The sequence below is a fragment of the Eleutherodactylus coqui genome, chromosome 4 (assembly GCF_035609145.1).
Source record: "Eleutherodactylus coqui strain aEleCoq1 chromosome 4, aEleCoq1.hap1, whole genome shotgun sequence".
Lineage (NCBI taxonomy): Eukaryota > Metazoa > Chordata > Amphibia > Anura > Eleutherodactylidae > Eleutherodactylus > Eleutherodactylus coqui.
In genome coordinates this window covers 126,026,094-126,039,882 of record NC_089840.1, presented here as the reverse complement: position 1 = coordinate 126,039,882, position 13,789 = coordinate 126,026,094, and the positions used below count along the sequence as shown (strand labels likewise).

Sequence of the window (13,789 nt, the reverse complement as noted above, 5' to 3'; positions counted from 1 at the left end):
GGGCTTAACGGTACTGTAAAATAGTGATAGAACTGTGCTTATGTGTATACACCCTGTACAAACAGGTGACTATTGGGGTTCATAGGTATTAGCCACCTAGTCCTCTGGACAGATTGTACACCTATATTACTGCCCGCTCATACTTCACAATGGCCTAATTCCACTCTGATGATGTATCCAGTGTTTTGCTGCGCTGCCTACTAGGAGGCTGTCAGACCTCTTTGCATTTTCATCTTATTATGTTTCTAAACGAGACACTAGCCTAGACTATTTAGTTCAGTGAAATATTTTGAATGCTAGCATGGCAGAGCGGAGAGAGTCTTAGAAAAAAAGAGATAAGGAATAAAAACATATTGGATATCTGATCTATTATTAGACAAAGAGAGAAAAAAAGCCCATGTGACATCTGTCTGTTTTTAGACTGCAGGTCTCTTATTGTCCAAGTCTGCTGGATCCCTTCCAGTGATTGAGAGCTAATGCATCTGAATGGTACATGCTCTCATTAATGTACATTGGGCGTTTCTGGGGTCCTATGCGTGCTGTATTCTATTCAGTAATGGAGAGTTGACACCCCTTGGTGCCCAACTGTGAGTGATAGCTCACCAAAAAATAGTCTTGTTTAATTGGGTTTTCCTGTATCATAAAAAGTAGTTCCTAATGAGTTGAATCAAACAAACGCGTCGAACTGGACCAGAAATTAGGGTGCATAGGCCCAAAAACCAAAAACGATAAACCCAAATCATTAGATCTTGATGACAGATCCCGTCGATAAATCCATGGCTATAAACCCACCTAGGCTGAATAGTATATTACTGCAGCACAGCAAAACACGTAATACATCATCAGAGTGGAATTGGGTGTAAATATGAGCACGCCATTGTGAAGTATAAGTGGGCAGCAATATAGGTGAACGATCTGTCCAGAGGACTAGGTGGATAATACCTATAAATCCCCATAGTCACCTGTTTGTACAGTGTAATCACCTTTTTACAGTACTGTGAGGCCTCATGTCCACTAGCTAAATGGAATTGCGGATTCCACAGCGGATTTTGCCCATAGGGAATCATTGGCCATCCGCAGTCCATTAAATTGATTTTTGCACCCGCGGATGGCATTTTAAAACAATTGCGTTTTTCACGCGCGGGAGAAAACCACGGCATGCTCCATTTTACCGCAGATTCCGCGTGGGTCGGCAACATCGCTATCACATTGATAGCAATGTGTGTGGATATCTGCATGCAAGAAAATACCATTTAAAGCAAATCCGTGCGGAATCTGCTGCGGAAATCGGCAGCAGATTCTGCGCGTATTGTATTTTTCGAGTGGACATCAGGCCTTAAGCCCCCAGATAGTGGGGATACTATAATTGGGTATCTATATGCTGGTACTCCACCCATGACTACGTACATTATCTTTAGCTCAGAATAGTATACTATCTATATTGAGAGGTACGTGGTTTGGTCTCGGATACATCTTGATCGAACACAACAAGACACAATCCGTGTATCTGATCAGATGTATTGTTGTCCTTGGACTGCGCTATAGGTTTTGTTTCACAGTGTTTTATACGTCCTGAGAACTTTTATCATGTTTTACACAATAAAAGTTAAGTTTTATATATTTAAAAAATTAGACCAGTGAAGGTTAGATAGTAGATAATTGATTTTCTCTGCCCCGGTGAACAAAATCATAGTAATTTATAGAACTACTAGGTGATCTACCCGAGCGTTGTACGGCGCTATAAACACAGGGATTGGTTATTGAAAATAATTTCTGCATGTTTGCGCACAGAACTAAATAAATACACACAAAACCCCAATTGGTTTTGTGCGCATATGCGCTGCAAACATGCAGGTTTTCTGCATATGTTGCACGCATTTACGCTAGCACTGCAAGAGCGCCTTGATTTTAACGGGCTCTTGCACTGCGCAAATGCGCTCAAAATAGTGCTGGTCAAATTTTTTCATGTGAATAAACCAACTAAAAATCAATGGGTTTCTATTCACTGCACAAGTGTGATTTGTGAGAAAATTGTATCTCTCAACATACCAGTTTCACACACATGAAAATGGGAAAATTCAGCAATTGCACTTGCATTGCAAGTGTGATGCGATTTTCAATCACCCATAGGAAATGATGGGCAAGTTTCTGCCAAATCTCAGGATAGAAGATGCCGCGGTTGATATCTGCAAGAGAAAATTCTTACTTGTGGATATTGTTTTTAATGGGTGTATTTCCCTCAGATTTTTATGGGACTTGCAACGCAGAAAACTCGCGAGGGAAACTTGCCTGTGTGAATTAAATGCATGGGATTAAACAGTTCTGATCACATTAACGTGTCGGAATTGCGTAATCTGCAAACGGCAAATAAAACGCAGCATGTTCTATTTTACAGCGTATATCTGCAACATAAAGCCCACTGTTCTCTATGGTTGTGGATATACCCGCAGCAAATACGCAATTACATTGCATATGGGCTGTGGTATCCGCATTATTGCTTAACGTCAGCATGGGAAAAATAAAAACAAACACAGGTGTGCAGTCATGTGCAGTACAATTTAGCCACCATACGCAGCCGTAGGGAGGGTCATGGCCGGGCTCACACTTGGAGTCTGCTGCAGGCCTCCGCGCAAGCGGATTCCGCTTACGGCTGTGTGAGCCTGGCTTATTTGAGAGGCCTACATTGTAGCAATCCATAGGAGGCACTGTTATGGCATATTGCCCTATAGTGTGCAAATATCGGAAAGCGGGTCACAGAAGGTGATGAAGACGACACAACCCGTCATGGAGAATGTTCACACGTGCAGAACCCCCCATACTGTTTATATAATCGGGAAAGAAATCTAAAGAACATAGACCACCTTCAAAAAGGAGAAAGAAACTAGTGTCATTGCAACCATCTAACGACAACCAGATACTATTTCGAGCCGCACTCTTCTTTCTGTGCGCTCCCTAAATAGAATACTAAATGCAGGATTACAACTGATTACATTAAAGCCAACAATCAGAATTTGCATACTGAATATCTACAGCAAGAATAGACAGGGCGAAAACTTGGACCACATAGCAAAAAGTCTTCTAATCCCAACTCCCAGTTTTGTAATGTTTTATTTTTACTTTCTCGTTGCAGAAGCAAAGTCAATTAAGTCAATGAATGTAACACATGAATGAGCTTTGATAAGGCCACTCGGATTCAATCACTGGGAATAAAACAGCTCTTAAAAGGGCAGCGTTGGAGCCATTACAGAAGACATAGAGACGCATCTCTAACTGGCAGCTATCAGGAACCGCATTATGTGCGAGTAGAAGCTAATTAGGAAGGAACAGAAATGGAGTCATTGCAATTGCTAGCAACTGTGTCCATGTTGAAAAAGCAAGAAACTGTGTACAAACCATCTAATGTGCCGATTCTAACCGCTTATCAGTACTAACAGGGATGCTCTTCTATTCAGATGGCCCGCATACACTGTATTTGTCTATAACACATGCTTGCCTTATAATTACTGGATACTCAATTAACTTAAGGGTAAAAAAAAAAAACAATAGTAAACTAACTAAGCAACCAGCTAGAGTTCAATGCACTATTGTATAAACCCCGATATATAGTACTAAACTAGCTCTAGCTTTATATTTAGGTATTTAACAAAAAGTTGCACACTTTTGACTGAACAGCCTCTAAATGCAGGATGGTAATATTCATCCAGACTGCTAGAAGCCCAAAGAGAGGTATAAGAATAATTTCAGTACACATATCCATCTAGTTCAGCCTATTACCCCCCAAGTGTTGATCCAGATGAAGGCAAAAAAGCCCAATAAAATAGAAACCAATTTTCCTAATTTAAGGGAAAAATATTCTTGCCGATTCTAATCTGGCAATCGGAATAATCCCAGATTCACTGACCCTTCTGAAGTAATTAGTGATATAACATGTAATATTGTGACGTTCAAAAAAGGCGTCCACGCCTCACGTAAACTTTTTATTGAGTTCGCCATCACCACGTCCTCAGGCAGAGAGCTCCATAGTCTCACTGCTCTTACAGTAAAGAACCCCCTTCTATGTTGGTGTAGAAACCTTCTTTCCTCTAGATGTAGAGGGCGCCCCCTTGTTACAGTCACAGTCCTGGGTATAAATGAACTAGTATCAGTGTTTCTGCTGGCACAATGCGCCACTTACTAATATATACTATAGTGAAAGGGATTGGAGTTGGTCACAGATCCTAAACCAGTAGAGCTGGACAGCAGCTGTGTGCTTACAGGACCTGTGATGTCACCATCATGTAATCCAGTCACAGAGGTCCTGACCACATGACGGTCCTGTAAGCACACGGCTGCTGTCAGGCTCTGCATGTTTGAAGACTTTTTTTGCCTTGCAGAATTCGCGGTTGGCATCCGCACCACAGTTCCGCAATAAATACCGTCCATAGCATGCTATGGAAAATCAATTCTTCCTGCACACTCACGGAAATGAATTGTGATTTCTGTGAGCGAAGGAAAAATCACAGCATGTTCTAATTTTGTGCAGCGTCCACATGGAAGGCTTACATTGAAGTCAATGTAAGCCTCCGACCCGCAGCCCATCTGCCATTGACATAGCAGATAGCGATGGCGCGGGTTAAACAAACATTTTTTAAAAATTCAGTACCGGGCATGCCAGACGGCGGCTCGCTACAGCCATCCACAGTACAGAAAAAGAACAGAAGAGTCAGGTATGTGTGGACGCCGGCGGGGCACAGGGTCCGATTCCGCTTCGGGCTCTTGCATGCAGAATCCGACCTATTCATGTGCAGGCGTTACACCAAAGATAAACTCAATTAACAATGACTGAAGAGACACTGAAATGTATTCTGCTGCACACAAGGATTCTAATGATAGAATATGTAACATACTATGGCACAAAGTGTAGGTCAAATCAATAGAAAAAGACTCCTTCAACAGAAAGGTCCCTACTGTGCCTATGGTGGTTTCACCATTTGCTGTTGTAAAAAAACGCTATTGGGAACATCCTAATTCGGTGAAGGTAAGCTTTGATCTAGAAGTTCCCCCTTGCAGGTACGTCTGCACTTTAATACACATTTCAGTGCCCATGAAGAGAAAAACAAACCATTGAGACATGAATAATCAATATGGATCTGCAGTCTCCTTCTGAAACTCGTGCATGCTCAAAGCTTCTTAGAGGAATTCAATGTTTTAGAGGAGATATTTCTTATCTACACAGTGAGGTTTCTTTGTTTTATACTGCCTCCCAGCCAGAAGCGGTGATGAGCGATGTGGAAGATGGACGCAGCCAAGCCTAGTGTAGGACTTCAAATGCTTTATTATACCCACAAGAGCAGGAAATCTAGCCCACATGTATCGGTGTATAACACCGGACGTCAAGAACCAAGGCCAACCAGATTCCACCCTTATGGCTTCATCCGGGGCATGTGCTCTAGATTTACCGCTCTTCTAAGCATTTGAGGAACTACACTGGGCATGTCTACATTGGTCTTCCAGAGCTCACTCCCATAAGATTGCACACGACCGCTTCTGGCTTGGAGTTCTTTTGGGTGATACAAGGAGGATTTAAATCTGTGGCAGGACCTGAGGGCGGTAGCCAAGTGCTATTATATGTAGGGCTTCTTGTACAGTACCACAGCTTAGGACTGCAGTGATGATTTGTGCAACCCAGATGAATATGGGACATCTCTTTCAGGGTGCATTCACATAGAGCCTTATTTTTAGGGAGCGTCTTATACTCACCTAGCAGTTGCCGTCTGGGACCTTCCAGCAGGTTTCCGTGTAGTCCTCAATACGACGGAGCATATCTTGCTTGAGAACTGGCTCTCAATGGATGAGGTAGTGCTCCTGAAGCAATCAGAGCAATTGCTTGCTGGAGGAGTATTCAAGCCCCGTCACCAGCAATAGATGCTCCGTCGGCATTGAGGACTACACTGAAGCCTCCCAGAGTGCCACAGACCAGCGGGAGAGACCCAGACGATGCCTGCTACGTGAGTATTTTTTTTTTTTTCATGTAATATAGCAAGGGCTTATTTTCAAGGTAGGACTTATATTTAAACCACTCCCTCCCTACCCACCCAAAAAAAAATCAGGGTAGTGTTTACTATCGGGGTAGGTCTTATTTTCAGGGAAACATAGTATGTGTGTTTATAGCCTTTCATTGCCAGGTGGAGGGCAAAGAGTGCATCATTGTGGCCTGTCTGGCAGGTATATGTCAATATAACGCAAAAAAAGGATGGAGTAGCATAATACACTACGATATTCCATCCCTCAGAGCACTGTAAAAATAAAAAAAGACAACAGATCAGTTTCACAAAGCCCATAATCGCCTATGGAGGATGGTTGCCACTATGTGGCATTAATTATAGGCCTCTGTTAAATGGATACCTTGGGGAGTTCCAGTGATGTCGCTGGCACTGCCCATACAGGATTCTCATGGTCAATACTAAAAAAAATGGGGATAGGCTTGACTGTCTTTAGAGAAGCTCAAGTCATCGGGAGATTAGCTCAACTTCTCTGTTTTATTGAAACCAGCATAAACAGATGAGTTTCAGGGCTACGTCACTCCTTCCTCAGTATTTGCTGGGGATACACATCCTGAAGCCTGGGCAGCATTTGGACATGTATCTTGTTAACAGAAAAAGGAAAGGCTGCCATAGCCAGGAAACACATCTACTTGTGCTGGTTTTAATAACATTTTTTTAAAAAGTTTCTTCCTGGGCCTTGTCTATCTGTCTTTTTTCACTGTTTCTCTGACTGCCCATATATGGACAGTTATCAAAGGAGTTCCCCACTGTAGGCAGCAGGGCAGTACCGTCATTTTGTGTATGGCAGCTCTGCCTGCACACTCCTGGGCGCTCCTGAGTGCTGTGTAGTTGGGGAGAGGAGCTAAGGCAAGGTTTAATAGGCTGCCATGTACAACAATGAGAATTCAGGGTAAGGGGCAGAAGACAACACCCTGGCCAACACAAGGACTACAGATGATGTTCACATGGCTGCTCTGCATGGACTGGACTACCAGGTGTAGAGTTTGTTCCAAGGTGCAGAATTGGTGCCTCAGGTGTCTGATGCTGATGAGCATGCGGTGTGTATACGGGGTTGTGTAGGCAATGTAGCACACTGTAGGTTTATGCAGCCTTCCATCAGAGGTATATATTTAGAGTCCTAACGTAGATCTCTGACACTCCCTTCTTGTAAATTTGAAAAATAAATGCAAAATGATGGAGAAAATGCACAAATCAATCAAACATAACATACTTGAGTAAGGATAAAATAGCTTTCAACTGACCTCCCCTTAACACGAGTAATGGCACCTCAGCCCCGACTGGAAATTGTTTTAGGACTTCAACAACCTGTATATGCGTTAGATTTTGCACATTCTGATGATAGATCTCTTTTATTACATCTCCTTTCTGAAGTCCAGGACACCACTGGCTATCCAAGATCATTTTGACCTTTTGGCCCATTGCACTGTCAGCAATAGCAAATCCAAACCCCTTAGGGCCTTTCAATAAAGGAACAGTTACAAGTTCTGGCTGAGAGTTTACAGTTGATGCCAAAGATGTCCTTTGTTCTTGTATCTCAAGTGAAGGGCCATTTAACCTTCCATTGACTAAAACATGGCCTGGTTTTCCATTCTGGTCCAGAACAACTACTCCGGATTTCAAGTCTTGACTTCCCATGTTTTCTCCTTGACTTGTCATCTGCCCATTGATGATGGGTGGGGTATTAGTAACAATATCATTTACAGGATCATCACTGTCTTCAGGAAGAGGGTATCCCCGACACAGGGCCATATTCACATACTGGTTGATGGGAATCAGCAAGAACATCTGGACAACTTCTGCATGGGTATGACCAAGGACGCATGTTCCATTTATGTCAACGATCACATCACCTAGCAAAACAAACAGATTTATAACCGTTGTAATAAAAACACCTCCTGCAATTGTCCGTGCCATGCATCTAAATATCATTGCTTGATAAACTACGAGAACATAGATTATAAGTGAGAACAATCCTCTGTCCTATCAACGTCACACAAAATCCCTTCAGCATTCCCCCTTCTAAGAAACCTTATTGCTGATGATGACCCCAATTGTGGTTTTTATAACCCCCAACATCTCCGGAAGGCTAACATAAGGATGAGATAGGTTGTAGTGTAACTAGGGATGAGCGAGTATACTTGCTAAGGCACTACTCGCTCGAGTAATGTGCCTTAGCCGAGTATCTCCCTGCTCGTCCCTAAAGATTCAGGGGCCGCCGCAGCTGACAGGTGAGTTGTGGCGGGGAGCAGGGGAGAGCGGGCGGGGGAGAGAGATCTCCCCTCCGTTCCTCCCCCGCAGCTCCCCGCCCCGCGCCGGCCCCCCAAATCTTTAGGGATGAGCGGGGAGATACTCGGCTAAGGCACATTACTCGAGCGAGTAGTGCCTTAGTGAGTATACTCGCTCATCCCTAATTGTAACCTATCCAGACCATTCCAATATTTTGCTTGCCAAATAGAAAAGCAACCAAGTACAGCCAAAATGTGTGGCAAAATGGCTACAGAAAATCTATAGCGATTATTGTAAATCTCCCATCAGATGTATGAGAGCGCTTAGCTGAATGACCTCGTAAATACGGAATTTGTACCGAAAAGATCATAATACATAGATAGATGAGAAGTGGCCAAATAGTTGTTCTTTCGAGTAAAAATTGCAGAAAAATTAACCTTCTGTGCTGTGCCAACAATTACCACAGATTCCCTGTATATGTTGATGATTGTAATGATAATTGGGAATTTCAGATGTTAGAAATAAATTCAGGTGCCCCGAAGGGAGGACCCGTGTAAATTAAACAGCAACATTTTATTGAATACCAGACTACGTGTTTCTGTGTCGGACCGGCACCTTCATCTGGCTATTAGCGATAGAGGACATGCCACATTTTGTATGGGCTCTATTTACTCCGTACTTCATTGCATTTACATTTGCATGAAAGAGTGGTTAGGGTATGTTCACACACAGCAGAAACGCTCTGGATTTGCCGCGGCTGAAAAGTCTGCAGCATTTCTGCATCAAAAATGGCTACAGAGCCTGCCGATAATGCTGGTCAGTGAATGAACTTAATTCTGCATCACCTGACTGGTGGTGCTCAGTAGTGATTGACAAGTGACGATTGTGAGTCAGGGTCAGTATTCCAAGGCAAGAGGCGCGGTATTGAATGCCAAAATCAGTTGCGGATCTGCAGCTGTGTCAAAAGCCGCGTTAATGGTGCAGATTTTGACGCTGTTAGGCCCCCTGCCCACGGCAGTTTTATTCGCCGTTGGTAAACCGCCGGCGAATCACGCCAGCCGACCTTCCCATAGCATTGCTATGGAAAGCGCCAGCACCTATCCACGAGTGGAGAATCATTGCGATTCTCCGCTCGCGGTGGGCAATTTGCAGCATGCTGCGAATTGCCCCGATTCACCGTGGTCAGCCTATCTATTAGATAGGGCTGACTGGCGGAGATTCGCCGGCGGCTCCTGCTCCAAAGCGGCGGCTCCTGCGGCGGAGATTCGCCGCGGGATACCGCATCGCTCGTGGACAGCCGGCCTAATGCGGTGATGTTGCAGATTTTTTTGCTGTGGCAAATGCGCTGCATTTACACTACATGTGAACATACCCAACAAGAAATAGAAAAAAAGAAAAAAAAGTCTACAAAGTTGCGAATGTAAAACCCTTTCATGCTATAATACTTAATTTGCGAGCCCTGAAGTTTTGCGAATCCTGGCAATGCCTGTCGGATGTATAGTGATATATATAGACTGCACAGCTTGGAACTCAGTGTTCCATGAAACCAAGTCCTCTCTAAATGCCGATTTCATTTTACCATTTGAAACATTTCTATACCAAAACTCATTCCTCTGCTGATTGCACAGAAGTCCGTTTATTCATTACAGTTAATAAGAGCGGCAAATGGATTTTGGGAGGACATTATTTCAGGCTCTTGATGGCTAAGTGTAGGCTTCCACACAGATGCAGTTCATTTCCTGAACTGCAGTCATTACTTTAACCCCCTCACTGCAAGTATTTATGGGAAAAAATCCAAGAGGAAATATATGGCTTTGTGTGGAGCATTGTTTGCAAAATAAGAGAAGTAAAACCATGAACCGCCTTTAGAAGAAGCCATGGGGAAAATAAAAAAAATCTTTTTTTGCCATAATTTCTGCATAATCTCAGCAAAATAACCCAGTTTTGGCACAAATTGCTGGAATAAAAAAAAAAAAAGAAGTTTTGACAGCAAGTCAAATATTTTTTTATATAAAATTAAACTAATTAGCACTAAGAGAAAAAAAATCTAATATGGTAAGAAACATTCTGGCATATTTAGGAGTATCTTAAAGAAAATTTTGGTTGCCCATAGAAACCAATCCCAGCGCAACTTTTATTTTTGTGATTGGCTGCAGATAACAACTAAAATAATAGTTAATTTTAGACACTTTAGAACATGGGGAAGATTTCTGAATCAATGTAGATTAATGAAACTTAACCATGATTCAGAAAAGAAACAGTAAGGCTGCCTTCACGTCTGCGCTGGAACCTCCAATTGGAGGAGATGTTGCAGACCCTGCAAAAATATCATAATTAAAAGCTCTACATGCAGCGCTTTTTCTTCCAGTAAAATGCCGGGCAGCTGAGCAGAAACCAAAAGGACACCATTATAGTCAATGGGATCTATTTGGAGCTGTTCGGTTCCATCATAAGTTGGACCCATTTGGCCAGAGACCCGAATAGAGCAGAAAAACAGAATTCCTGCCACAGACGTGAAAAGCAGCAGTAACCCCTTGCCCGAGACCAAGAGTGTTGCTGGACTCAGCTCTTCAACAAACTAACTAAGGTAGTGATAGGGGCACAAAGTAATAATATATTTATCTCCAAGTCTTAATACAAAGAGTATCTCTACAAGGCACTGAATTTTCCTGTAGAAGCATTGTTTCTAGAGCAGAATAAACGCTGTAACCCAGAATGCAATGCAGCATGCCTTGATTTTTTTTCCTCACAAATGCTGTATTCATTTATGAGAGAAAGCCTCCCTGTGAGCTTGGATATACAAATGAGTTATAAAAAATGGACAGACCTCCCAAAATTAAACCAAAAAGAACGATGCAGGAACAGACTCAACTGGTGTGGTGGGGTCGCCACGGGTAAAAAAAACAGGGCGCAGCACAACACCAAGCAGTCTGGTGGGCTTTGATTTGATACACCTGAATAGGTCGGGGTTAATCCTTGTCCAGCATGGTCATTCAATTGGAAAGCACCAGTCACATCTACCTCATCCAACCAATCCAGTGTCAATTATAATTTCTAAATTATAATTGCATGGCTGTGATTGGTTCAGGAGCGCTGTGGCTCAGCCAATCACAGCTAGCCCTTCTTGGAGGTGGGGATTTTGCTCCTCCAATCCAGGAAGGGCTGGCAGAAGACAAAAGACAAGTGCTGGAGGTGAAGAGGAAACGCTCGCCAAAGCTGACAGTGCTTCTTAGGTGATATATGTGGTCTTTTTTGTGTTTTGTTTTTTACTGCAGCTAGAGCTTAGTTTAGGGCTTTTACAGTAGAATTTCCTACTGTAAAAGTTGCATCGCGATGCAACAAAAAGGAAGGCTTCATAGGAAAACATGGGCTACAAAACATAGCAAATTGCAGCTGTAAAGAGCATGCCGCAATTTTGTAGTTTTGCAATATCACAGGCTACAAAAAAAAAGAAAAAAATCGCTCATGTGGAGGAACCCATAGGAAGGCATGGGCTCTACGTACATACGATTTGTAGCACTGTTGCATTGCGACAAAATCGCCCCATAGAAGCGGGCTTTATCTCATCATCTTTTTTTAAACCACCTTCATTGCATTTTTATCTTGTTTTCTTATACTTTTATATGATTTTGTACGTAATTTTATGCTCTTCGTTTGCCACCACAATGTCTTATCTTATTTTCACATAATCTTGTTGTTGATTATATAGATTTGATGGTGCACATGCTCTGTGTGTCTTTCCAAATGCCCTCACTTTCAGTTATAATGTGTTGAACATTTGGGCGAATCAGCATGTGAAATCTTGCCGGATATTTAGCATAAATCTCCATACTCATTCACCACTTCCGGTCTTTGGACAGCAGCAGCGAGGCTTAGATGCCGGGTCTGTTTGCTGAGGTGCAGGCTTCTGGAACGCTGACGTCACATGCGGCCAAGAGAGTGTGGGCCTGTCATAGATGTACATTACTTCTGGTTCCAGTATGCTGTGTTTCCCGCCATGTTTGGGACATTCACTACTGAAGGTAATAACTGTATTGAACTCATTTATTCTATAAACTACTGTTTTGGACACGTTTACTGTTTGATAAAGGGGGATTGTTACCTTGTAACCGCCAAAATGTGTTGCAGAAGAAACACTGTTTTACTGGTTTTAATAAACCTTGGCAAACGTCATCCTGTGTGTTCAGGTACCCCGGACCACTTGGACTTGGAATACATGCTCTTCTGGATCGCAGGGATTTGACAGAGGTCTGGTTAGGTCTGCATGCCTCCCTCGTAAAGTAAGTGACCAACTTCCCATTATTGCACTATTGCATGGATGTTCATTTAGGATAGTTCCTGAATGTGGTCTGCTTTTCTTGTCCCTGATATGAGATTGGAGGTATATGAAGGCACAGCAAGGCCCCACAAATTGCCATGAGTGCCATATAACCAATCCATACAACAACATGAGATACATCTTCACCCAATGTACTAATCAGCTTCCCATTAAAATAGTTCTGAGCACAATTTCTCAGAACCTTGTGTTGTGCTGTTCCTCTGCTATGATTTATCCTACATGACAGTGCGCGATTGGTGATCAGAAACTGCACACTGCCAGCTGTAAGAGACACTGTGATTGATAGGTCGTGCTTAACTGGACTACAAAAACATGTGTGGCACTCCTTAGGGCCCTTTTACACGAGACAATTTGTTGTGTGCAGATGCTTAACAGGTCGTCTCAGAGATAATTGGTCCTGTACTTTTACACAGAAACGATCATAGTTAGTGAATGGAAGCTGAGTGGGGTCGGGAATCATTCTGGTCCGCCCTCCTCCATTCATAGTGACCAGGCCATCATTCATAAAGGATGCTTTCTGTTTACACGGCCGATCTGTCGGTCAGTTTTCATGCATGCAGTAACTAAACGATAAATGAGAAGTGAAGGAATTCTCGTTTGTCGTTCAGTCAGGGCATGCATTTATACCGAGTGATAATCGTGCAAATTCTTTCTGGATGCATGATTTATCGGCCCGTGTAAAAGGGTGCTTCCAGAAAGGACTGATAATAGTCTGAATAGAAATAGGTAGGCCATGGTCTTGCTGGTTTATTATAATTGAGCTTGTAATTTATCTGTGGTCACACGTATCTTGTTACAAACTTATTAACTATTGTCATTCATTAGTAGTAATCTGCTGCTAAATAACATTTGTTTGCTGATTAGTGGTTTCCTAGTCATCTTTCAATCAACGTGTCATAATGCTCAAGTCTGATATTATATCATAGGCTACCAAAGACCTGATCTATCCTGTGGGAAAATTTTAGCCAATAACAGCTGAAATTGCTAATGTATGGCCTGATCTACTGAAACATTGGTGATCACTTGCCATGCTGGTCAAATCTCTCTCTAATAACATTAAAGTAATAATACTCACCTGCCCTCACTCCCACTGTTCTTCACTTCCAGGTATACGTACTGACACAGACTCATGTGACCACTAGAGCAGAGCAGATGGTTGACTACAGCAGTCACATGACTT

At 42.7% G+C, this 13,789-nt stretch overlaps 1 protein-coding gene across 3 annotated transcripts in view; it reads right to left on the bottom strand.

Annotated features, from left to right (window-relative positions):
* MAGI3 (membrane associated guanylate kinase, WW and PDZ domain containing 3) overlaps positions 1-13,789 on the bottom strand; it is a 298,048-nt gene that overhangs the window by 68,102 nt on the left and 216,157 nt on the right. For all 3 annotated transcript variants that reach the window (XM_066600061.1, XM_066600062.1, XM_066600063.1), the window contains exon 10: positions 7,286-7,894. In XM_066600061.1, the coding sequence (XP_066456158.1) occupies positions 7,286-7,894 (609 nt within the window). The remainder of the gene's footprint in view (positions 1-7,285; positions 7,895-13,789) is intronic.